Below are 27,434 nucleotides of genomic sequence, written 5' to 3'. Positions count from 1 at the left end.
ATCACATGAACGTAATTTACCTTCTATCATAAGAACTCATAGATTATGTGAAAATTGAGAAATGAAGTAATATTGTTATAAGCTTCGTACATAGAGATATGGATAAATGGCCAAAGAAGCAGATAAAAGTTGAAAATGGTCATTTCTGGAGAATGAGACATGAGAAATTAGATCTTGGTGTACTAGACTGGATTGCTTTTCATAACTCATGTAGCACTATTTGGCCTATTAAATTATGCATGTATCAACTTTAATGGAAATAAAAACAAAATTCAAAAGGAATAAATAGGCAAAAATGAACAGACAGTTCACAAAGGAAGAACTTCAAATGAAGAACATATGAACACGTGCCTAAACTCAATGACAACCAGGCCAATTCAGTTTAAAATAAATTTTAAAAATAAGTCTAATAATAATAAATCAAATATTAAGTCTCCCACCAACTAAGCACAATTAGTTTGGAAAGAAATTTGAAAATGTTTAGTAAAATTGAAAATGTGTATACAACACTGCTAATCCATTCTGGCTTGGATCCCAAGGAACTTTTGTACAGGATCAGAAAAAAGCTTGTTTGAGAAAGTTAATCACAGTATTGTTTAAAATAATGAAAATCCGGAGAGGATTAAATGTTTACCAATAGATATTTAACCATTCCAGATAGGATATTTTATATTTACATATAATGCTATCTGGCAATGAAAAGGAGTAAACTAACTTTATATATACGAAGACACGGAGTGAGAATTTTCAGTGAAAAAGAAATGGGAAGAACAGTTTGTCCAACCTATTACCAGCGAAACAAATTTGAAAACATACTAGCCATTCACTGTCATGAATATCTGAATGTAAAAACATAAAAACAGTGATTGGAGGGATACACACTAAATTCATGAGAGAAGTCGGGTTGGAGAGAGGTTTACAGAATGCAACTGAGGGTCAATACAGAAAAAACATCCACTTCATCTGTCTTATGTTAGTTCTTATATTTAAAAACTCTTAAGGATAGGAAATTGGTTCTACAGATTTTGGGTCTGTGAGTCTCCATAACCATGTGAGATAATTCGTTATAATAAATATTACATTTGGGGCGCCTGGGTGGCTCAGTGGGTTAAAGCCTCTGCCTTCGGCTCAGGTCATGACCCCAGGGTCCTAGGATCAAGCCCCACATTGGGCTCTTTGCTCAGCGGGGAGCCTGCATCCCCCTCTCTCTCTCTGCCTGCCTCTCTGCCTACTTGTGATCTCTGTCTGTCAGATAAATAAAATCTTTTTAAAAAAATAAATATTACATTTAACACAATTATTAAATAGTAATATGTAGTATAATATGTATTTTAAAAATAAAATAAATACTCTTAAGGAAATATGAGAAAGTACTGTTAATTATCAATTCTGGGTGATAGGTACTCAGGTTTTTAAAAAATGGTATCTAGGTATTTACCTGTATTTTTATTACTCAAATTTTAAAAACTAGATGTAAAAATGTTTTATTGCAAAAGTACAAAAATGGACTCAAAAAGAGTGCAAGTGCCTGAAGAATCTAACAATCTATAGAAGATGCCCCAAAACAGCAGAGAATCATCCACTAAAAAAAAAAAAGCACTAAATCCATCCAATTTTATGTGTGAGTTCTACCAGATGTGCCAGAAACAATGTCCTAACTCATCCTGTAATGACAGCATAATCAAAACAGAGCTAGATTATCAGCACTCCAAATTCAGCAGGATATTAAAAGAAAAATCATCTTGCTTGAGTGAGACTTATAAAAAGTGCCTTCATGATTCAACAAAGGAAGGTAATTTTATAATATACTACAGTAAAAAATAAAGTGAGAAAAAGTTTAAATCTCAAAGCTCAAAACTTGAAGTTCAATTGATATTTAAAAACGTAAAATTTAGTGACCATATGTATTTTTTCAATTCTTTGCAAACAAGAAATAGAAGAAAACTTTTGAACATAAAGGAAAAACACTCCCCTTAGTCAAAAACAATCGAGGATGCCCTGCATCAAGGGCTAATCTATAAAATAAAATAAATTTAAATATTCTAAATAAGAAAGCAAAGGTCAGCATTTGCAGACTACAGAACCGTTTACTTACAAATTCCAAGAACATTTACTTACAAACTGTTAGAAATAACAAGCCCGGATTCCTCTCTCCGCCTCCGGCGCCCCGGCCCTACTGCTCCGCCCCCATTGCCCCGCCCTCCACTGCCGGGCCTGCGCGCGCGGAATTTTGGCGTCTGCGCGTGGGACGGAGGGAAGAAAGATGGCAGCTCCGAGCTTCCCCGCACCGCTGCCTGGGCGCGTGGGCCGCGGCGCCTTCACCAACGTGTACGAGCCCGCGGAGGATACGTTCCTGCTGCTGGACGCGCTCCAGGCAGCAGCGGCCGAGCTGACAGGGTGCGAGGAGGACGAGGGTCCCGGCGGGAGAGGGCTCGGGCGTCCTGGAGAGGCGGCGGCGAGGGAGAGCCCGGGAAAGAGGGGATGCTGTCTGCCCCGAGAGGAGGCGGTGTCCGCAGACTCGGCGACCGTGGATACCAGAACGCCGTCACCGACGATCCTCCTTTAGATACCTGTAATGGGCGGGCCAGGGATCTCTCTACTTTTGCCAAGGTGTTGCTTTGGTCTCGGGAGCTCCACAGCTCCTTACTACGCCAGCGTGTATCTTTTCCACAGCCCCCGAGAGCAGTGATGTGCTAACACGTTCAAAAACCAAATATTCCGAAATATATTAATATTTTAATATAAAATATTAAAAGTTGCGTGGCATTTAATTTACTCAGTATATAAAGGCACCCTATAGTAAGGGAGGGGCACAAAAATGAAGTGAGATTGTGAGATCATGGCGCGGAGAAGTATTTTGAAACCCACTGAACAGCATACTCTGCCCTGAACAACAAGCCAGTTAGCCGCGTGTGGCTACCCAGCCCTTGAAACGTGGCTAGTGCGACTGCAGAGCGTAATTTTTCATTTAACTTAAAATTTTAAATAGCTACAGAGCTAGCAGCCTGTGGAATTTTCCCTAGCACTTTGTAAGTAATAAAACTGACTTGTTGAAGTGCCCCCCTCCTAAATTTTAAATGACATTAAAAGAATGAATACCTGTATTGTTATTGTTTTAATGAGAGGAATTTGAGTAATTAGATTTATTTAAAGATCAAGACTTGAAATTGGTTATCTCAAGATAAAATAGCAGTCAGGCTTCATAGATCTGTATTTCTGTATTGTGTTTCTCTCTCTTAAACCTGGTCAGATTTTTCCATATATAAAATGCCCCAACGCTTATGAAGCCAGCTTTTCATTGTAAATGATGGAACTTTGGGATTTACTGGAATGTAGAACCCTATATTTCTTTTTGTAATTTGTCTTTTAGTCTCAAGAGACCCCAGAAAGATTTACAAGCACCAGTTGCATTGCAAAGTATGCTGTGAAAGGAGCTGATTTTGTTATAAAGTCAGATTATTTCTGTTCTTGGGATTCTGTTTATGAAAGCATGATAGTTATTTTCAAATAAAAGCCTCCTGGTAAGGTTCAACAGACCTTCCCACAGAATAATAAAGTTTTGTCAGATAATGTGGGTTGATTCCAAAAGTTAGAAGCTGCTAGAGTTTATTTTTGGATAGTTGTTTGAGGCTAGTAGCCAGCAAGACCTAAATCCCATTAAACCCATTTCTGTGATGGAGAAAACTGGTGCTTTTGATGCATATGTAGACTATAGGCAGGGAAGTAAATTTAATTGAAGGATAAAATAGAGTGTAATAAAGAATTTATTCAAAAGCATTTTAAAGTTATACTAATATTGTAAGATCAGATTCTGTGAGATTTTCTCAGTTCAGTGTACAGCTGTACAAATAACGAATTTCTTTTCCTGCTCTAAATCTATTAAGAGAAAGGGGGAATTTTTTTTCTCTAGGATATACTAATGGATTTGTGAATGTTATGTACTTTTAGATGATAGAGAAAACATCATAAATAAATAGTATAATAACTAACCCTATCATTTTAGGGAAGTACTAAACTACTAAACCCTTGTGAGAAGGGGTGATGTTTTTCATATTAATATTTTCAACCCTCAACCTAATTCCATAGTTTTATGTAATGTTTTATAGTAATGAATTGGAAGCTATCTATTTTATGGACTTTAATTACACACCCCAGTGTGTAATTAAACAGTATTAAATGAGCACAAAGTGGTTTATAGTGTGTTTATAAATTTCTTTTGTATTTCCATGTATTTGCAGATGAGTGATGCTGGAGAAATACACATTAAAACTAGATTGAGCGTCATTTTCTGTGATGTATATTTTTATCCTACTATACTCATTTATTTTATTTTGCTTTTTTAGAGTGGAAATACGCCTTGAAGTAGGATCAGGGTCTGGAGTGGTGTCTGCATTCCTAGCCTCTATGATGGGTCCTCAAGCTTTGTACATGTAAGTATAAGTATATCAAATTCATCCACATCTTCCGCTAAGAAATTCACTAGGGGTATGACTGCCTGAATGAAATCATTTTTGTAAATGAAATGAAAGGGTCTACCTAAGTGTAGGAAGGACTCAGATTATAAATTATTCTTCCCTAAACATTTTAACTGCATGTCCAAAACCGTTCCATCATACTACATAATTATAGAAGCAACAAAATGATTTTAGGGTATTTCTAAATTTGAAATTTTTTAGGCAAATAGTCTGATTACCAGAAAAAATTGAAAATTAAATTTTTAAGAAAATTTGAGAATATGGAAAGTTTAAAGAAGAAAATAAAAATCACTTCCAATTCTACCACACATGGTCCAAGTGTGTTTCTTTCTTTTTTTCCCCACTTCCTATGTTTTTAATATTGTATCATGACTATTTTTCAAAAATTCCTTTTAAATTTCATTTTTGTGGTGGCATAGTATTCATTAGATTCATAATTTAATTCCTTCAGATGTGTATGCATGTATGTGTAGTTTCTACTCTTGCACATTATATCAATATAACAATCTTTTTCATTAATATAACATTTATTGCTTTTTCCTTCACCATTATTAAAGCATTTTCATTTTTTCCTAAATCTGCTTTGTAAAAAAGCAGTGGAACATTTAAAATTTTTTCAGTAATAGGTTGCCTCATGGTCGTAAAATACAGTTTTCTTTCTCTTCTGTTTCTAGGTGCACTGATACCAACCCTGAAGCAGCAGCTTGCACTCTGGAGACAGCACGCTGTGACAAAGTCCACATTCAGCCAGTAATTACAGACTTGGTGAGCTATTCATCCTTGTCCAATAATAGTTAATTTCCTTTTCAAATAAGTTAAGGTTAAGATGATTAGGTCAAAGAAGCTTGAGTGATAAATTAATTAACTTTTAATCCACTAAATAGTATACCCCATAATTTATGAAGTAAATTCTTTTTTTTTTTAAGATTTTATTTATTTATTTGACAGACAGAGATCACAAGTAGGCAGAGAGGCAGGCAGAGAGAGAGAGAGAAGAGGAAGCAGGCTCTCTGTGGAGCAGACAGCCCGATGTGGGGCTCGATCCCAGGACCCTGGGATCATGACCTGAGCCGAAGGCAGAGGCTTTAACCCACTGAGCCACCCAGGCGCCCCTACGAAGTAAATTCTTAACTGACGTAATTCATCTTGTCCAAAATTCAAAGGAAATTTCTACTGTCTTGGAAGGATCCGTCATCTTTTGGTCAGAAGTGACGGAGAATCCAGTTTAAACTGGCTTAAGTAAAGTGTGTGGCTTCAGGCATAGCTGGCTCCAGGAACTCAAATGCTATAACAGGCATCTTTTTCTTAGCTCTGAACTTCTCTGTTGGCTCTATTTCTAGGTAGTCTTTTTCTTCTTGGTAAGAAGATACGTGCATGTCTATTTCGCACTTCTCAGCAAACATCTCCCTTATCCTTCCATGGAAAGAAACTCTTTCTATTTAGTTAGTCTTACAAGCCCCAGAATGAGTATTGCTTGGATCATCTTGGATCATATGCCATCTCAAAATCTCTCACTGTGGCCAAAGGGGTTTAGGCTTGAGTAATAGTCTCACCCAGGACAGCTGCATTGGGATAAGCCCTACCCGAGCTAAATGGATTGAAAATGAGAGGATAGAGAATTTACCCATTAGAGATCAAGGAGATGAAATCAAAAGAAAGAGGGGAATGAGACCTTGACAGGTAAAAAAACATGTCACAATTACAGAACCATCATTTTAACTTACACATCTATTTCCCAGTCGCAGTGTTCCTTTACTATTTTAATTAGTAAGACTTGGGTAATTTTGGATATTTGTTGTTGTTTTAAGTGCTTTTTTGTAAGCAAAAAGTCTTAACACCAGATAGGGATAAGAAATAAAAATGTTTTCCGTGCTTCTTGACGTGTATTCTTAGTGTTAAGAGTATTTAGCTTTTCTGCTTTTTTAAACTCAGAAGTGATTTTTCAGCTTAGAAGGAATTAAGCCAAAGATGTAAGAAATTCTTACCTATTAGGACTTGTTACTGCTATTAAAAACTAGATTATCCAGAAAGGTACTCATGTGATTTACATGGGTTCACTGTGAAGGTTTTGCCCTTTAAATTTTTAACTTATTTCTTTATTGTGTCCATGATTAGTGTTAAATATATGGTTTTGGTATAGTAATAAAACTTTAGATAAATAAGAAATTCAGAATATCTTTTTTTTTAACAGAGGTAGAAACTGAGGTGAGGTTCATTTTTTAAAGTCATGTAGCTAATAGAGTGATAAATACAGAATTTAAGCCCAGACCATTGAGTCTAAATCTAGAAGTCTCACGGCTGTTTCAGGACATGGCTCATGGTAGTCCATGCCAGTCAGCTCTTTTGGGGGTTCGAGGTGATGGTGACTCTGAATGCTGACAAAGAAAGAAGGAAGAAGGAGGCATTAGCATAGGTATTATGATCCACTTAGAAAACTCTGTGTTTGTTTAATATTCAGAACACTAGGCATAGATTATCACAGCCTTGATCAAAATCATTGTTTTAGATAACTAAGCTTACCTGTTTACAAAGTAGTACTTTTATTTTGCTTCTTTTTTAGTTTTAGAAAAAAGACTTTTTTCAGATATGTCATATGGCTTTCCTTACATTCCTAAAGTAAACTAATAATAATAATAATAACTTTATCTTTGATTGATTCAGGGTCATTAAAATGAGCATTAGTTACTATTCTGTGCTAGCTGTGATGAGGATTACTCAGGGCTTTCTGCCTTATACTGAGTAGCTAGAGCCTGCAGTGATTTTGAGTTTTCATTTCCTCTCCTCTCTGTCTCTTTTCTCTTGCTTTACGTTGTCTTATTTTGCTGTTACCTGTTAGTGGCATTTCCACTCTCTCTTTCCATGTGCTGTTTGCTAGAATACCAAACAAGTGATTTAGTTAAACTTGTATTTAAGCTAAGAGTTCAGGGGTTCTAAATAAGAGCCTCTCGTATAAATAAAGTACATTTTGCTATTTGAATTTAAAACTTCTTGTCAGAGGCCTTTTTTGCTTACTTCCCCATATTTAGATCTGTTCTAATGTTCTGAGACCACCCAAAAGCTGAATGTGGATGGGTGAGGAGTGTGTGTGATTAGACCTTATATCCAGTCTACGGTGACTTTCTCATTTAAATCCATTTCCTTTTTAAACTACATAATTTTCTGTATTTTAAGATCAATTTTTCCTTTATTTAAAACCCATACTGAAATGATTATTAATATATAGTAACTCAGAACCATTTTTTAAAAGATTTTATTTATTTATTTGACAGAGAGATAGAGAGCACAAGTAGGCAGAGCAGCAGGCAGAGGGAGAAGGAGAAGCAGGCTCTCTGTTGAGCAGGGAGCCCGACGTGGGGCTCATTCCCAGGACCCTGGGATCATGACCTGAGTCCAAGGCAGCTGCATAATGACTGAGCCACCCAGGCACCCCCACCTCAGAGCCATTATAAACAATTACAAAGCAAATTCTTTTTTAGTTTCCCTTCTCAACATTTCTGGAAAATTACCTTCTGGACTTTTTTTTTTTTTTTAACAATGTGAGAAAATTTCTTTATGTAATTGAAAATTGGTTATTTCAAATGTATTTCCTCATACTGCAGTATCACTACCGAAAGGAACAGCAGATAACTAGTCATCTTCCTACTTGCAGACAAAGGTATTCCTGAATCACTTCCCTCAAAAATGTTACTTTTCACTTTTTAAATGAGTAGAGAAAGAAGATACTATTCATGTGTTCTCTTTGAACTTTATAGTTAACAGGCCCATTTTTTTTTAAAGATTTTATTTATTTATTTGACAGACAGAGATCACAAGTGGGCAGAGAGGCAGGCAGAGAGAGGGGGGCTCGATCCCAGGACCCTGGGATCATGACCTGAGCTGAAGGCAGAGGCTTTGACCCACTGAGCCCCCTAGGCACCCCAGTTAACAGGCCTATTAAGACGACAAACAGAAATGCTTTTAGAAACCGGGATAAAATGGAAGTTGTAAGGCAGTGTTTCACACTGTGTGTAAATAGCCCAGTGATGTGCCCAGTATTGAGATGGTATGACTGAGTGTTAAGTAACTTTGAATCACATGATGTAAAAGCTCTTTCCTCTCTAAACCTCCTTCAGCCATTTTGATTACATCTGGGAGGGAGTAGGTTGGCTCTAGGGAGGGAAAGAGGAGATGGCATCAGGGAGAAGTACAAAAGAGGAAGATTTTATTTCTTTAAAAATCCGAAGCAGAGCACCTGGGTGGCTCAGTCAGTAGAGCATCCAACTCTTGATCTCAGGGTGGTGAGTTCAAGGCCCATATGGGGCATGGAGCCTACTTAAAAATCCGAAGCAAATATGGCAAAATAGTTTGTGAGGAGTACAAGGGCATTTATATTATTGTTATTATTACTCTGTATATTTGAAATATTTTATAATTAAATAGAATCTTAATGGGCACATATGGTATAACAATCAAATAATAACAATCATCCACACCACAAAAACTTATCAAATAATAACATTATTTAAGCCACAGAAACTTATGGACATACATTAGAACATGGGATAAATAAGAGTTAAAAATAAATTCTAAACTTTGCAATTTACATTAGGATTTTAAGTTAATAATTTTGCTAATGGGCTTTGAATCTCATGCAATTTTTAATGTCCTTATGCTAAAATTGTAAGGGATGCTCTGCAGTTGTTAAAGCTATATAAATAAAACTTTAATCAATGATATGAATTTCAGTCTTATTCTGGAAAGTTTTTTCTTAAGCATATAAACAGTAACAAACTTTACACTTATATTTACAAGTCTCAAAGAAATGTGTTAAGAGTCCTAAGTATGAAGAGTAAGTATTCCACTGAATTATAGTGTTTCACCAAGAACCTGATGCCCTAGATGCTAACATGGAAAAACAATGCTCCATTATTCCCTTTTCTGTTCTACTTGAGGTTTGGGTCAGAAGCCAAGAAGTACCACTATTGGAAAAGATATAAACAAGGTCTTATTTTAAAACCATTTTTAAAGGAAAAGTGTGCAACTTTCACAGAGGAGTAACACAATCTTTGGGATTACTATGTCAGAGAGAGACACAGAGAATATTTTAAGAAAGGGGTTAAGAAGAGGTAGTAGAATTTTGCTATCTGTTCTCACTTACTCCTTGAGTCTCAAGGCTATAAGATAATAAATATTAGGGAGAAAAATCCAAGAGACAGACAAAACTGGGTAGGACACTGCATCTACATATTCAACTCAAGAGATCTATAATTCACACATAATACTTCACTCTCGACTATGACACTCGGACCACATTCATCCTATCTCAGTAATAACCATTTTACCCAGGTGATGGTAAGCTGTGATTTTTATTTAATATAACTTCTTTTTGCCAATTAAACATTTGCAACAGAGATGATCAGCTGATCTTTCAAGTAAACTTGCTATCAGATATGCTAATATTTCCCATGTAGTGGAAGACTGCAATAAAATTATTCCAAGTTCCAAACTTCCATACTTTTAGAACTTGGGTACAGTTTTTTAAAGGTAACAGTGCTGTGGCAAACGGAACGTATTCACCTATTCCACTTCAGCCCATTATACTGAATTTTACTTAGTACTAAAATTATTAACTTATACTTCTAAAGGCTGGAAAAAAATAAGCTCCCCCAAATCTCTAATTTAGTGTAACTTTGGCCAGGAAGAATAGCAAAATTTGCTTACAAAGTTGAAAGCCTCCTACAACATTTTAAAATTTTTATTTTTTCCACCAGTCTTAAGTTTCAGAAATACTTATTTCTTCCCTCTCAATAGAGGGATAACTACCACTCTGCTTCATGCACGAGATAATCTAATTCTGTTTCTCTCAACTTCATACCCTCTAGAGACTCACTCAAATGGAGTAATAAGCTCACTGACAAGACTGCAATTCAAATTTCACTAACAAACGGAAATTCTTCCACAGCAAAAGGTCAGTGCCATGAATTTAATTTTCTGAATTTCATAACCCTTGATTAATGGAGACACCTTAAATTTCAGTTTACACTCTTTTACATAGGATTTCAGAGCATGCTTCAAATAGCTTATGATAAGCTATATTAATAGCTTAGCCTCATTTTTACCATTAAAATAACCTACAAATATCAGAATACTAATTAATTTTGTTGTAATAACTAATAAATAAATCTTAAAATATCTGTAGATATAAATCAACCCTCTCAATTCATTTGCCTCACTTGGACTCTTCTAGAACATAGGTCAACAAACCTAATGGGCTTTTTAGTATAACATAGTTGTACAGTGCTTTCACAAATTCCAATTCTGTAATTTAGGGTATTTCCATATTTATTTTTAAAAATATACAAAAAGATTAAACTATTAATATAAATATTTTCTCTCAAATATGTAATATCCTTATGTAAAAGAAAAGGTTTCCAAACATTTACAAAGCAATCTAAAGATAAGTAAACCTGATTTTAGGATCATTACATTAACCAAAATAATTTTCCAGAGAAGGTCCTATTTAAAAGTAATGCTCACTGGCCTCCTCCCATCAACACTTTAAGATGGCTCCAGATCCACAGTCCTTGTTTGATTTTCTTCAGGGATCACTTCCAATGGAAGGAAAAATTTTCAGAAAAAGGTCTTACGACAGAGTGGACAAGTGGATTTGTTGCTAGACGTAAACCATTTGTACTGGGAAAAAAAAATGCTTTTTTAAATGTTAAAAGAACCTTTTAAAGCCGTCAGTTTAAATATGCATCCAAGGTAAGCTTAACAATGATTAAGTGGAAAAGGGAGAATACCAAAATTTTAGCTTCCCCCATTCATCTCCAAAATCAACACAACTCAGCATTACTTCCAAAGGCTACAGTACGACTCTTTCTCCCTAGGCTCCCACACCACCCAACCACTAAGACATGTCAGGAAGACCTCCTTATGAAGCGACTGTATACTGGGCAGCTTTCTTTTCACTATGATGTTTAAAACGAGTAAAGAGCTCTAAGGCCAGATGGCCCCTAGTTTTTTTAGTCTCCTTTATGGTCTAGATCTTACAGGAACATCTACTGTTTGAGAGAGCTATAATAAAACACCCACTTATTAAAGTGCTTTGATGCTACCAGTCTCCGTAAATTAATAATTATTTTTTACAGATTTTGAAAAATCATTTTAATATGCCTTTTATTAACTACAATTACGAGTTTAACATCATTTCGTTTTTTAGATATCATACATATAAATATACATAAAATATAAATAAGTTAATTTCTCTTTGGGCTTACCAAGCAGGCTGAATGGAACTTTTTCTTGCATGTTCTACAGGCTTTTTTGGGAAGAGAAACCACAAATGACTGGGAAACATATCATGCAATCTTCAACACCCTCAAAACGTTTGCCTACATTATTTTTCCATAAAGCTAGGTCTTCCATAATACTTCCATTCTGTTAACAAAAAGGAAAAAAATAGAGTAAATATACTCTGAAGACCAAAGTTATTTTTATTCAATTTCATAAATGTTAAAGTTGAATTTTAATTAACTAATTAATTTTTAAAAGATTTTATTTATTTATTTGACACAGAGAGAAGGAGAGTGAGCACAAGAGAGAGAGTGAGTCCGACGACGTGGGGCTCAATCCCAGGATCCTGAGATCATGACTTGAGCTGAAGGCAGACGCTTAACCAACTGAGCCACACAGGTGCCCCTAAATTTTAATTTAGAAAGAGAGAATCTGCCTGGCTATATTCACATCTCCTAAGTTTTCTGAATGTTGGTTTTTAAAATGACCTGCTAAGTTTTAGAAACCAGATACAATTTTTCTCCACTAAAGAAAGACCTGAAAGAAAGGTTTTGCACCAATACATCAAGTTTTATAGTTTCAATGTGCAAACAACTACAGTATGTTTAAAAGTCAAAGAACTTTGAGAGTACTGGGATTTCTCTAATCACAAAAGGAGAGTTGAAATGTTAGACTAAAAGTAGCTCCAAAGATATTCATCGATCCAGTATCTTACAAAAAGATTCCCTCTCAAACAATTTCTTTAACACCATGTATAGTTCTGTGTCATCCACAATGTCAGTGGAGTAAAGTCAACTCCTCTCAAACACCAAAAAAAAAAAAAAAAAAGAAAGACAGACAGAAATACAGAACTTTAAAAAGGAAAACGGCTCAGTAAGTAGGTTCAGGTCATTCAGGCATACATCTGTGTTGACCCAAGGAAATACAGTAACTCAACCTCAATCAGAAGTGATATATTTTAAGTCTTACTGCCCTTTCAAAGAGGAGGTTGGTAGGGCTACCTGGAAAGCCGAATGTACACACAGAAACTTACCTGATGGGTGAGGTAAGTGCTTAACTGCACATCCAGTTCCGCCACTGCTGAACAGCCACACCTACTCTCTTCCCACTCTCCACGGTTATTGAACCCAAGGGGTAATTGGAAGGCAGCTGTATTATAAGTTCAATAACTATGTCCTCAATGGTGTAACTAACCATCACTTCTCTAGTAGTAGCTCGAGCTTTAACCTGCAACACAGGAAAGGTAATACTTTTTGCAAATTTCTTTCCTTTCATTCAAAACACATCTTGATAGGTTGAATATTAATAGTCAGTCTTCACTCAAAGATAGAGGTAAACATGTTGGTTTACTGGACAAGAGCTATTTAATACACAGGATTATATACCTGACATTTTATGGTGATTCTTATGGAATTCGAAGTTAGTTTCAAAAGAAATCCTGCCCATAAAAAAGTATATTTTATGGGGCACCTGGGTGGCTCAGTGGGTTAAAGCCTCTGCCTTCAGCTCAGGTCATGATCTCAGGGTCCTGGGATTGAGCCCCGCATCGGGCTCTCTGCTCGGCAGGGAGCCTGCTTCCCTTCCTCTCTCTCTCTCTCTGCCCACCTCTCTGCCTACTTGCGATCTCTGCCTGTCAAGTAAATAAATAAAATCTTTAAAAAAAAAAAAAAAGTATATTTTATGATATTAGGCTTGTCGCATAAGTTTTAAACAGACCAGGACAGAATGAGTTCTTAATTACTGCTTTTCTTCCATACCCAGGGTATCAAATATCATTTATATCTGGAAGTCCCCTATGTCTTTCTCTGCCACAGAATTCCCTTGAGCTCTAAAATCAACCATCAACTGTTAGATTCATAGTTTTCATACTAGCATTGCAAACAACATAAAACACAAATTATCATGCTGGACCCATGCACTCTTCTGACTGTCCTATTTCCAAGCTAAAAACCATAGCATCATCTTAAATTCTTCCTTCTACCTCCTCCCAGATATTAACTAGCTACAAGTTTGGATAAATCATCACAAAATTTTTAACATACTGATACTGCCTCACTCAGGCCCACCTTGTTATTCACAATGTCTACACTAGTGTGTCTCCCCTGCATATTTGAACCCAAGCTTCATGCCAACAGCCTATACTATATATTGCAGTCAGAGCAATTTTACCGATTGTAACACTGAGGGTGTCACTTGCCTCAAAGGAAAATTACCAGTGGCCAAATAGGACCAAATATTTTAGATAATCATTTGAGGCCTTTGCCAACATGGCCCTAATTCATCATGGAAGCAACTGATTCTCTATTTACCTTCAGGAATCCTGCTCTATATGAATGCTGGCTTATTCATCATTTCTTAGGGTAATCACAGAAATTAAACTCTCATCTCCAAGCTTTTTGCTTTTGCCATACTGTTTTCTCTATATTCAACACCTTTCTCCTCGCTGCCCCTAAAACACAACCCTGCCCACTTCAAAGTAATCATCCTCCATAAAGGTGCATCTAACCCCCTCAGTCAGATGAATCTTTCCCACGCTGATTGCAGAGCACTCTTCCTCTTAATGAGCCACTTTCCAGTTTCCAATGCAAAAAACATATCGGTATCACTCTTTCCCCTTTATTAGATTGTATATTTATTACACAGTAGGAATTTGACCCCTAAACTGTTCATTTCCCAAGTGACTGACACACAGTGTCTGAGGTTTGCTTGATTGATCATGATATATCCACTCCAGCTTTATTATTATTTAGTCTGTCTGTGTCTTTACATTTAATGTAGGTTTATTATGGATAAGCCACAATAAATAAATATTCTTATTTATAATGAATCTATTTTGACTTTCAAGTTCAATGTCCTTTTGACACAGTTTTATTTAACTCTATATCATCTCATTATTTGTTTTCTATTTCCTAACCTGTCCTTTCCCCCCATAATTTTACCTTTTATTGGTTTATTTTATTTTTTTAATTCCATTTTATCTTCTCTTTTGGCTTATTAGATATATTGTTATTTATTGGTTGCTACAAATATTAAAATCTTAATTTATCAGTTTTTTTTCAAATAATATTATACCACTTCACATAAATTCAACTGAGAGCAGCACACATTTTTCTTTCATCCCATTCTTAATGCTATTGCCAGGCTTTTTAGAGATTTTATGTTTAATTGAGGAATTTAGTTTTCATATTATTTTTTGTTTTGAAGCTTACTTTGATATTAATATCACCATTCTACCTTTCTTAAACTAGTGTTTATTATATATTAATTTGCGTGCATAGTATATATTATTTATTCTTTTCTTCTTAACTCCTCCGCATTTGTATATTTGTTGCGGGTTTCTTTTGAAGCATAGATGTGGGTCTTTTTTTTAATGACAATGTTCAGACCATTTCAATTAATGTAATTGCTGTCATGGTTGTATAAGAGTCTATATCTTGTTATTTGTTTTCTGCTTGCTACGGCTGTTATTTCCTGTTCTTACCTTATTTTCTTGCCTTCTTTTGTACTTTTTTAGTGTTCCATTTTATTCCTTCATAGATTTACTTGATATATTTATGATTTTAATGGCTGTTCTAAGGATTACAGTATGTATCTTAATTTGCCACAGTGTGCCGGAAGTAATATATTTTTTAACGATTTTATTTAATTGTTTTTATGTGTGAGGAGGAGAGAGAGAGAGAAAGAGAGCGAGAGAGGGAGAGGATGAGTACAAGTAGCGGTGGGGGAGCGGGAAGAGGGAGAAGCAGACTCTCTCCTGAGCAGGGAGCCCAGTGCTGGAATGGATCCCAGGATCCTGGATTCATGACCTGAGCCAAACACAGGTGCTTACTGAGTCACCCAGGTGCCCTGTGCTAAAGTTATATTATACCATTTTATGCATATATACTGACCTTATAGCAGTTTACTTCCTTCCTCCCACCTTTTGTTATTATAAATTTTAATTTTATATATGCCATAAACTCACTGATCATGTTTATTATGTTTACTTTAAGGTTAATCATCATTAAAAAAATGAAAAAATATTTCAGTTTACCCAAATATTGATTATGATAATACCTGTCCTCATTTTCTTTTTGTTCTTATTACTTGGTGCTTGTTGATTTCTTCAGTCTTTGTTTAAATTATCTTTTCTTAAAAATTAATTTTAGAAATATTTTTTTAATTTTTTTTATTTATTTGACAGAGAGAGATCACAAGTAGGCAGAGAGGTAGGCAGAGAGAGAGGGAGGAAGCAGGCTCCCTGCTGAGCAGAGAGCCCGATGCAGGACCAGGACCCTGGGATCATGACCTGAGCCGAAGGCAGAGGGTTTAACCCACTGAGCCACCCAGGTGCCCCAATTTTAGAAATATTTCATCCATTCATTATTCAAATACTTCTTCTGAGCCCTCTCTGGATATAGAAGTATCCAGACTGTGTGCATTTCTACATGTGTATGTATATGTATATCAGATCACTCAATACTGTACCACAGATAACAAAGCATCTGTTCATCTTTTAAGTTTTTTTTTCCTTTGTATTTAGGTTTTAGTTGTTGCTATTGTTCTATCTTCAAACTCACTGATCCTTTCTTAGAAATACTTGATTTTTTAAGACAATTTTTTGGAGAAGTTTTAAGTTCACATAGAAATTTAAAAGGAGTGAATAAAGATTTCCCATATACTCTCTGTCCCCTGACATACATTGCCTCCCTCATTACCAGTACTCTCTAATATTTGTTATAATTAAGGAAGCTACATGGATATGCCATAATCATCCAAAGCCCATAGTTTACATTGGGGTCAACTAGGGTGCACTCTTGGTATTGTCTACTCTATGGGTTTAGACAGATGTATAATGATATATAGACTTTATTATACTGTTACAAACTCCTCCATCCCTTGGCTACCACTAACTCCTGGCAGCCAGTGATATTTTTACTGTGTTCAGCTTTGCCTTTTTCAGAATGTCATATATTTGGGATCATACAGAATGTGACTTTTTCAGATTGCTTTCTTTCACTTAGCAATGTGTGTTTAAGGTTCCTCCATGTCTTCTAGTGGCAGGAGAGCTCATTTCATTTTATCAGGGAATAATATTGCCCTGTCTAAATGCACCACAGTTTATTTACCCATTCTTTCACTAAAAAAAATCTTGTTTGCTTCTAAGTTTTGGCAGTTATGAATATAGCTGCTGTAAAAATCCCTGTGCAGCCTTTTGTGTGTACATAACTGGATACATTAAATCATGTAAAAGTATGTTTAGCTTTGTAAGAAACCACCAAAATGTCTTCCCCAACTGGCTGTACCATTTTATATTTCTACCAGCCATGAATGAGTGTATTGCCTTACATCCTTGTCAGCCATTGGTGTTGTCAGTGTTCCAGATTTTGGCCATTCTAATAGGTGTGTAGTGGTAACACACTGTTATGTGATTTGCATTTCCCTGAGGACATACGATGTGAAGCATCTTTCCTATGCCAATTTGTCATTTATATGTCATCTTTAGTGAGGTTTTTGATAAGATCTTTGGCCCATCTTTAGTTGGGTTATTGTTTTTCTTATCACTGAGTTTTAAGAATTCTTTGTATATTTTGAATAATTGTTCTTTATCAGATATGTCATTTACATATGTTTTCCCAGTTTGTAGATTGTCCTCTCATTCTCTTGACATTGTCTTTCATAGAACAAAAATTTTTAATATTAATTTTAATATTAATGTAATCCAGCTTATCAATTCTTTCATGGATTTTTCCTTTGGTGTTATATCTAAATCATGACCATATGAAGTTTATCTAGATTTTCTCCTATGTTATATTTTAGAAGTTTCATATTCTTGCATTTTAGGTTTAGTTTTATGATCCATTTTAAGTTAATTATTTTGAATAGTACAAGGTCTGTTTCTAGATTTTTTTTTTCCATCTGATGGTTGTTCCACTATTACTTGTTGAAAAGACTATCTTTTCTTCATCCTATTTCCTCTGTATTTTTTCCTCAAACATCAGTTGACTATATTTACGTGAGCCTATTTATGGTCTCTCTATTCTGTTTCATTGATCTATTTCATTTGTCTATTATTTCACCAATACTGCACTGTTTTGATGAAGCTTTACAGTAAGCCTCAAAGTTAGAGAGTGTCCATCCTCTAACTTTGTTCTTTTCCTTCAATAATGTGTTGGCTCTTCTGGGTCTTTTGCCTCTCCATATAAACTTTATAATCAGTTTGTTGATATCCACAAAAGAACATGCTGGGATCTTGTCTGAGGTTCCACTGAATCTGTAGATCAAGTTGGGAAGAACTGACATCTTGACAATGGCAACATTTTATCCATGAACATGGAATATCTCTTCTTTTAATTTAGTTGTGCCTTGATTTTTTTCATCAGAGTTTTGTACATATATATAAACTGCTAATGTCAGTGGTATTACATTTTTAATTTCAAATTTCACTTGTTCATTGTTGATCTGTAAAAGACAATTGACTTTCACATGTTAACCTGCAAGCTTACTATAAATTAGTTCCAGGAGGGGTTTTTTTTAATAATTTTGTTTAGATTTTCTACAGTATTTCTAAACAAATATGTCATCTGTGGAAAAGACACTTTCATATTTTTCTTTCCTTATCAGTGTAAATCTTCTTTTCTTGCTTATTGCATATACATATATATTTTCAGACATTCTTTATCAAGTCAAGGAAGTTCTCCCCTATCCCTGGTTACTAAAAATGAAAGGTTATTGGATTTTGTCACATGTTTTTTCCTAAATCTTTTGAGATAATCATGTGATTTCACTTCTCTAGGCTGTTGGTGTGATGGGTTATATTAATTCATTTTTGAGTATTGAACCTGTCTTGCATAATTGAGATAATACAACTTGGTCATGGGGTATAATTCTTTTTATACAATGCTAGATTCATAAACTAATATTTCATTGAAAATCTTTGCATCTATGTTCATTTAGGTGTTGATCTGTAGTTTTCTTTTCTTATAATGTATTTATTTGGTTTTGATATTAAGGTAATAATACTGGCCCCATAGAATGAGTTATCAACTATTTCCCCTGTATCTTCTGGAAGTAATTGTAGGTAACTGGTATATATCATTCTTTAAATGTTTTGTAGAATTTTCCAGTGACCCATTTGGGTCTAGTGTTTCTCTTTTAGAAGATTGATAATTATTGACTCAATTTCTTTCATAGACATAGGCCTATTAAGATTGTCTATTTCTTCTTGTATGAGTTTTGGCAGGCCATATGATACTTTTTATAGCAAGTCACTATTTATTTTACTAATCACTATAAAAACCTTATAATTCTGTAATTTAATACTTTTATTCAGTCATTTAGATGGCTGGTTGTTCTTTAAATTTTTGTCTATCTTACTAGAATATGCCCTCTGTGAGTACAAAGGTAATCATTATTGATCTATATTACATTATCATTCACCACAAAAGAAATCAAACAAGACCTAAATATATGCAGTGATATACCATGTTCATGAATTGGAAGGCTCAGTATTGTTACGATTCCCATCTTCTCAAAATTGATGTATAGATCTAACTCAATCTCAATAAAAATATCAGCAGAATATATTTATAGATATTGACAAGCTTATTCCAATGTTTAGATTTGTATTTTTTCAAGAATAGCAATCTACCCATTTGTCGTTTTTTGGCCTTTCCTCTGCTTAAGCCTGCAGTTTCTTTCAGGCTTCAAGGGATATTAGGAACACTGAATTTAATTAACATGAGTGGTCAAGTTTACTTAACATGAGTGTCAGACTCCCATTCTGACGGTCTTTCTACATCCCAAATAAAGATAGGATTTGTAAAGCCAAACTATATTATATTTGGCTTCTCCTTTTGTATATGGTGACATAAAGGGTTTTCTTTTTGTATTTTCCAGGTATCAGCATCACTATTTTCATAATCAGTCTTCAAAGTTCAAATTTACTCCTAACTTATAGTATTTTAGAGTAGGAAGAGGATAGAAAATGGATGTGTAAGATCATCTAATTCCATCCCTCTTCCTGAATTTATAATTTTATCCTGAATTAACTGTCACAATGGCTGATCCTGCCTGGGTTTAGACCTGTCCAGTGATAGAGCTCCTAATGAGAAGTCACTCTTGTTTCAGATGGTGTCAGATATTAGAAAAAAACTCTCATGTCAAGAAATTTGTATGTCATGATCATCATGATCATCACCTTAGCCAGTTCAGTGTCTCCAGAAAGACACAGAGCACATCTGTAATAATAGTTCAATAATTTTGCAATACCAATCTTTCAGATATTTATCTGTGTAAACCACCCTAAATGCCCCACAATTCTAAGTGCTAAGAAGAAATATACACTTTTTTAGTACTTAACTTTTCTAGGTTTTTCTTCCTTCTCCTTCATTGTTGATGTTTGAAATCTTATAGGTTCTACCTTCAGAGAGTTCCTGATGCTCATCTATTCCCTTTTATTATCTATGCCACCATCCAAATCCAGCCAATCTCTAGGTCATTTATATACCAATTATTTTTTTTAAAGATTTTATTTATTTAACAGACAGATCACAAGTAGGCAGAGAGAGAAGGGAGGAAGCAGGCTCCCTGCTGAGCAGAGAGCCCGACGTGGGGCTCGATCCCAGGACGCTGGGATCATGACCTGAGCCGAAGGCAGCGGCTTTAACCCACTGAGCCACCCAGGCGCCCCACCAATTATTGAGTCTTGTGTCTCTTCTTCCAACTTGCTTTTCATCATTAGCATTTTCCAAAATAGGTTTTCTGTGGCCTTTGTTCATGTGTGTGTATATGTGTGCATGTGTTGATGAGTGGCTAAGTGTTTATTAATAGGGGAAGAAAGAAATGGGTAGACGTAGGATCACAAAACACAAACTTTTAAGACAAACCCTTGAGTACAATGAATTAAGAACACAAGGCTCAGCCAATAAAAAGCTTTTTTCTTCAGGGACAAAATTCAAGATACGTAACATTAATATGACATGGATATTGGCCTGTTAACATGAAAGCCAGACATACACAATTAAAATAAACAGCTGAGCATTAGCCCTGCCTATTTCTGAAGTCAATAACATGTCAGTGATAAAAGGCATACAAGCTTGTTAGGGACAATAAAACAGTTATTTGGAAACTGTCACAACACAGAAAAACAGAATAAGAGGATAGAGGGTTTATCCTTGGAGTATGATCAAAATAAGGTTTTCTGCCTGCCAGCCCCATCAATAGCAAATGGGACTTTTAAGAAGATGCTGGTTCTGACTACTATTTCTTCAGTGTGCTCTAATGTGATTATAAGACTTTGAAACAGAAATGATCTTGGAATGATCACTTTAGAGGAAATGGTGCACTGTGGTCAAATTCTTTAACCCAGGAGTATAATATCTTCTATAGAAAAATGGCTGACAGCCAGGCAGACAGGCATAGCCAGACCTATATCCATAACCACAAAGACAGTGATATCCAGAACTGTATTCAGAGCCAAATCCATAGCCATATCTAGAACCATAGCCACAGTCATAGCCACAGCCATTGCAACAGCTACACGAGTTTCTGTTGTAGTTGTAACACACGGTGTCTAGAAATTGGGGTTCAGTAGTTCAGTAGTGAAGCAGGTAGAGGTTTTTGGAGTCTGAATGTCATGTCCCATCCTGAGACCTTTATATACTACCAATGTGGGTGAAACACACAACATAGACTCACTGGTCTCATTACCACAGCAATTTTCATTAAAACAAAAGAGAAAACCCTCAACATTCTAAGGACAATGATTTTTTTCAGGTGGCCATGTCCAAGATTTCCCCCTAGCTAGTCCAGAGAATTATAAGGAAACAGACATAATCTATACATTGAACATGTCTTTTTTTTTTCAAAGATTTTATTTATTTACTTGACAGACAGAGACTACAAGTTGGCAGAGAGGCAGAGAGAGAGGGGGAAGCAGGCTCCCCGCTGAGCAGAGATCCCGATGTGGGGCTCAATCCCAGGACCCTGAGATCATGACCCGAGCTGCGGGCGGAGGCTTAATCCACTGAGCCACCCAGGCGCCCCACATTGAACATGTCTTATAGGATGTAATTAAACCTAATTTAGGTTTTCATTCCAGGGAGCATTAATTCTCATGTACATCAGGTACACCTGTGTGGGCACCAGGAGTTGCAATATCAACAAGAAAGCACCTGGGCTGGTAGGGGGAAGCAAACAGCAGGGACATAAGGTGAAGCTTTCTTACGTTATAATGCAAGATGGTGGACTGGATGAAGTCCAGGTAGAATGGCCACAGTAGTGGTGGCTGAAGCAAGAGTCAGGTGAGGCAAAGAAGATCTGATTTAGTGTATCAAGTGTGTCTTTTGCGAATATCTTCTCCCAGTAATGGCTTTCCCCCCCTCATTCTCATGGTTAGAGTTAATTTTTTTTTAAGTATTTTATTTATCTTTTTTTTTTTTTTTGGGAAAGAGAGAGAGGGAGCTGTAGTGGAAGGAAGGGCATAGAGAGAGAATTGCAAGCTGACTCCAAGCTGAGTATGGAGCCTTAGGCAGAGCTCAGTCTCATGACCCTGAGATCATGAATGGAGCCGAAATCAAGAGTTGGACACTTAACCAAGTGAGCCACCCAGGCATCCCTTATATTTGATTTGAATACCACCCATTTTTTTTTAATTTCAGACATTGTATTTTGAGATGTATATTTTCAATTTTTTATCTTTCATTTACCTTCACATATTCATTTTTTTAAAATATTCTTGAGCACATTTATAACACCTCTTTTAAGATCATGATGTGTGGTTTTCATTACGTCTTTGATTCTTTGGTTTGTTGTAAACCAAACTGATTTTGTAACTGATTTTGTTTTATAGTGACAGTTTTTTTCTGCTTCTTTGCTTGTCTAGTAATCTTTAAAAAGATACCAGAGAATGTTAATATGTTGTTTACAATGTGGATATTGTTGTCTTTCTCTAAATAGTGTGGAAGTTGGTTTTGAGCCAAGTTACTTGTACATCCCTTAAACTCTGCACAATTTGTTGGATCTAATGCAACCACTAGTGCTAGTTTGCCCAAGTACTCAGGTATCTCTCTTTTGGATCTACTTTTTAGTAAAGTCTCTTTGCTATGGCTGATGGATCTCAAGTCTTTCTCCGTTCTGCATGATCTCAGGATTAGTTAGCTAATAGACGTGTGGTGTGGTTTTTAAAAAAATTTTTACCTTTCTTATGGAATTAAGCCATACATTTGAGTGTCTTAGCATTCAACAGAGCAGGCAGAAGAGGCCCCTATGTGAGTATCTAAACTCCTTTTTCTGTGTAGCTCTCATTTCTTTACAATGATTATTCAAAACTTACAATCACTCCTGAAATTTGATCTTTCTTCGATATTAACATCATGCTCTTCTTGGGTTCCCCTTCTTGAAATGTGGGCCTGAGAGAATTACAGGCAGAAAGCTAAAGTGATAGCAGGGTTTAAATAGTTTGTTTCCCTTTGGAAAAGCATTGTAGTTCTGAGGTCCCAGTTGGGCAATTTCCAAAAACAGTTATTTATTTCATTTGTTGTGTCCAGTTTAACATGAGGGGAGTACAAGTGCAGTATTAGCTACTCTGACATCACTGAAAGTAATTGTTTCTCTTCAATGCACATTTCAAAAGAGTGAGATAAACTTATAATATTTTTTAAAAAATAACATTACGCTTTAAGTGAAAAAGCAAATTGAATAGTAATATATCCAATGGTACCATGATACCATCAAGAAAAATATGTAAAGTGTGGCATTTATTGAGACAGAAATATGATATGATTGATTTCTTCAGCGGAAATGAGATGCAGTTCCTAAAACAAAAATGGGAAAGTAAAAAAAAAAAAAGTTTTTCTTTAATATGTAATTTCTTATCAATATTCAGCCTGTTTTGTCTTTATATCCAGAACTCTGCATGAAGATTGGCTTTTCCAAATGTGTCTAGAGCAGAAGCAGGATTTATCATCCACTTGTCTGTAAGTCTTTGTAAGTTAAGTGAGTGCATGTCCTATAGAGGGGCATTTGTCAGATCCTCTTCATTACAACTTCTCTCAGAACAGATGTTTTGAGCCCTAGTTGACATCCAATTTCAACACTTTTGTTACATGTGGCATTCTAAAAAAAAAAAAAAAAATTTTTTTTAAAATATTCTCTAATAGAAAAAAAACAGTTAATTGATAAGTGTTAACTTATCTGTCTTCTGGGAGAAGGACATACCCATCTTGGAGCAGCATGCTAATCAACACAAAATTGTCACAGATGTTCATCTATTTAAATGAAGCCGAAAAACATGGTTCAATGTGATGACAGTAAGTCTTTGTTTCCAGAGGGATATTCCCTATGGTCTGAGACATAAAGATACTCTACAATATAGAATTGTTCTGAAAATCATGAAATATTTTGGAAATCGTATACAGTCATTTAAATGAACATTTGGAAAATATTGATGCCATCAGAAAATATTACCTAAATAATACCAAGTGGAAAGCCAGCCTAAAAATGTGTGCATATACACTATGGAGTATTATGCCTCCATCAGAAAGGATGAATACCCAACTTTTGTATCAACATGGACAGGACTGGAAGAGATTATGCTGAGTGAAATAAGTCAAGCAGAGAGAGTCAATTATCATATGGTTTCACTTATTTGTGGAGCATAACAAATAACATGGAGGACATGGGGAGATGGAGAGGAGAAGGGAGTTGAGGGAAATTGGAAGGGGAGGGAACCATGAGAGACTATGGACTCTGAAAAACAACCTGAGGGTTTTGAAGGGGTGGGGGGTGGGAGGTTGGGAGAGCCAGGTGATGGGTATTAAGGAGGCACGTATTGCATGGAGCACTGGGTGTGGTGCAAAAACAATGAATACTGTTACGCTGAAAGAAATTTTAAAAAAATGTGTGTAATATTTTTCAAAATATCATAATTTCCAAAAAATGTTAAAAATAGAAAACTATAGGAAGGATATACATAATAACAGCAGCATTGATTCTTATAAGGTGATGTAAATGTGTAAAGGTTTTACTTCCTTTGTGTTTAGAATTTTTCTAAAAAAAAATCTAGTATTTTATTAATTTTATACTTTATCTATTTAAAACAAGTAAGTTGTAAATCAACCTTAAATATTTATTTGAACTACAAATAAAACAGTCCATATGAGAAAGAAGAACTATGGTCTTATTACCTCAATAAGATAATATTGATCTTGCATCTGTTTCTAACCCTGCATAATCCAACCTGAGCAAAATGGGTGTCAGCTTTTACTCATTTATTTTTCTTAAAATCATGTTCCTTTGGAATTTTAAGTTCTATAAATTTAGATACTAAAATATATATATTCTATTTATTCTTTTTCCTTCCCTATTTCATAAGAAAATAATGGAGAAAATAAGAAATTTTATTTGATGAGCTAAAAATGAAATTAATTATGTGAAGTTTTAAAAAATTTAATTCTTAGTAATTCTTACTTATGGCATTTCTAGAGAGTTATAGCATATTTACCTCTGACACATTAAAAAGAAGTTAATTAATTTGAAAAGAAAACAGAAACCAAACAAGGCACCATAATGCATTCCGTTTCACAACATCATCTGAAGCCAAAGATTTATTTTCTGTTTTCCAAGTGATCACAAATAATAAGTTAACCAAATATTTTGCACAACGTAATGTGGGTTAGTTTTTCCATCCTCTGTTGAGAGCTTTTCCATTTGTCCAAAACCAAAACCTGAAAACTCTGACATGTGGTTTCTTTTCTCATACATTAACATTTCCCTTCTTAGAACAAGTTCTGTTTTAGCCAGTGTCATGGAGGTGGCAATTTCTTCACAGCAGATTACCAAAACAGAATGTTTCTCATTCATGCTACAGGTTTGGATCAATTGCTACTGGTCTGATCCTCATGCTTTCTCATTCTGGGTTCTATGCAGAAGGAACAGCTCCCTTAAGGACACTTTTGTTGCAAAGAGGAAAAGTGGGATTATTGGCAAAACTTGTGATGATTCTGAAAGGGTGTGTTCATATGTGATCCAATCATAGTGGCTCATAGTCCTCAACCAGATGTATCACATACCAAACCCAGCGTTAGTGGAATTAGGAGCATATAATCACTTTACCAAGAAGAATAGGGATATTTTAATAGGAACAATAATACAGTTGACAACACCGTACCTTTGCTGTTACAGATGTCACTCTGGTGAAAGTTTTGACCAGAAGCACTTGCACTGTGCTGAGCCGTTTATGTAGAAGCTTCATTAGTGTCCGCTTAAACAAGAAACCTTCCAGTTGGGTGAGCCCCTAGTGCTTGTCAGTCTCTTCTCTGCTTCTTTCCCTCTAATGTGTATTCTCCTGTGGCTGCCCTTTCTTCTAGCCCTTTCTACGTTGACTTTCAGTTTTCACAGCACATTCGAATACAATCCCCTAAGTGAGTAGCATGCAGAATTCCAATGCCAAATTGTAGTTTAGTGAGAGGGAAAGGCTTTTAGGCTCCACATTCAACTTCTAATGGCATGGTGATGATCATGATGATGATGAATGTTAACCCCCATTAGTGCTATGCAAATCTCTCTAAGTGTTTGAAATACATAAATTCATTTCATACTTTATATAACCTTATGAAGCAATTTCAAATGTCATTTTCATTTTATAGATAAGAAAAAGCCAAGATGCAAGTGTACAAAACAAAAGTCCAGTTGAAGAAGATGAGTAACCCATGGTAGGAAAAGGAGATGGAACGTGATGGTTTTTTCTCAGCAGTATTTAAAGCTAACCTCTTTAGTCCCTTAGTACCTGCTGCCTTTTCACCCCCCATACTGAATCAAAGGGTAGGGAAGGAAGAGCATAAGAGGATAGAATGATTGTATCCGTCTGGGTGCCTTTGTGTTCTCTGTGCTTAGCAGATGGTTATAGCTGGCATCTCTGCCTGCATCTCCTGGAGGATAATAGAGAGGACTTTTCTCCTGTTGGGTACCATCAGACTTCTCTTCTATGTCCCTGACTCCTTACTTTTCTTGATCCAGCGTCTTATCACACTTTCTGATATTTGTCATTCACCACCATCACAATCTCTATCTCGAAAGCTTGGAAGACCATGGCACCTGGCACTGAGTCCTTTTCTTACACTTAATGCATCAAATTACGTGTTTATACAGACACCCATTTAAGCACTCTTGCCTCAAAATTCCTTGATCCCCTCTCACATTTGCTCTACTAGCAAACCACTCCCAGATCCCCTCTTGTCAATATCTCAAGGTGCTCCTTTTCTAGAAGTGAGGCCAGTATTCCTGAATCACTTATTTTTCTAATTCTTCACGCCTGGCTTATGGCCATGCCATTGTATCTACACTATCAGTATAATTGTTTTCCTGAATCGCCTCTTTTTAATGTTATGTTTTTCACATAATGCCTTATATGTGCTATGGTTTACATCTATCATCCCGAGGTGATTATTAATAATGCCGTCTTTCATATTCAAGTGTACTAGTTTGGAGGATAAGTCATATGGTCTTCTACCTACAGTTTGTTTCATCAATTACTCTTCTTTCAGCAAGCTCTCTGCTCCTTCTGTTCCCCTGCCTTGTAAACTTTCACCTGTGCACTAATGCAAGTCTTCTCTATTCCCAACTCGGGCTCCCATCTGCTGCTGGAGGTAACCCCAGTCCCACACGGAGGGACGCCATGTGCCTTCACAGCATTCTTCTTTTTGG

General features: G+C 35.7%; 1 protein-coding gene across 7 annotated transcripts; it reads left to right on the top strand.

The window, feature by feature from the left end:
* The first annotated feature begins 2,238 nt into the window (after nt 1-2,238).
* LOC308356433 (methyltransferase N6AMT1-like) lies at nt 2,239-23,848 on the top strand. Of its 7 annotated transcripts, XR_013968087.1 has the most exons (6): nt 2,246-2,397; nt 4,344-4,430; nt 5,150-5,240; nt 10,337-10,422; nt 12,033-12,149; nt 23,639-23,848. XR_013968087.1 is itself a non-coding variant. In XM_080825414.1 (5 exons), the coding sequence occupies exons 1-4, from the start codon at nt 2,264-2,266 to the stop codon at nt 12,045-12,047; spliced, it is 327 nt and encodes a 108-aa protein (XP_080681540.1). In that variant the 5' UTR covers nt 2,246-2,263; the 3' UTR covers nt 12,048-12,065; nt 13,275-13,406. The 7 variants fall into 7 exon arrangements, 3 of the variants coding, with proteins under 3 accessions (XP_080681541.1, XP_080681540.1, XP_080681539.1); XR_013968086.1 differs by lacking the exon at nt 12,033-12,149 and having other exon boundaries at nt 2,239-2,397; XM_080825414.1 differs by lacking the exons at nt 10,337-10,422; nt 23,639-23,848 and adding an exon at nt 13,275-13,406 and having other exon boundaries at nt 12,033-12,065.
* Nucleotides 23,849-27,434: the final 3,586 nt, after the last annotated feature.

Source organism: Martes martes (assembly GCF_963455335.1).
Source record: "Martes martes genome assembly, chromosome: 16".
NCBI lineage: Eukaryota > Metazoa > Chordata > Mammalia > Carnivora > Mustelidae > Martes > Martes martes.
This window is presented reverse-complemented; position numbering and strand designations above follow the sequence as displayed.

What these genes read in the sequence shown, in the direction of transcription:
- LOC308356433 (XM_080825414.1), top strand. Translation starts at nt 2,264, where the DNA reads ATGGCAGCTCCGAGCTTCCCCGCACCGCTGCCTGGGCGCGTGGGCCGC. An exon ending in GCAGCGGCCGAGCTGACAGG is followed by an intron (nt 2,398 to 4,343) that starts GTGCGAGGAGGA and finishes TTGCTTTTTTAG; the next exon opens with AGTGGAAATACGCCTTGAAG. An exon ending in GGTCCTCAAGCTTTGTACAT is followed by an intron (nt 4,431 to 5,149) that starts GTAAGTATAAGT and finishes TTCTGTTTCTAG; the next exon opens with GTGCACTGATACCAACCCTG.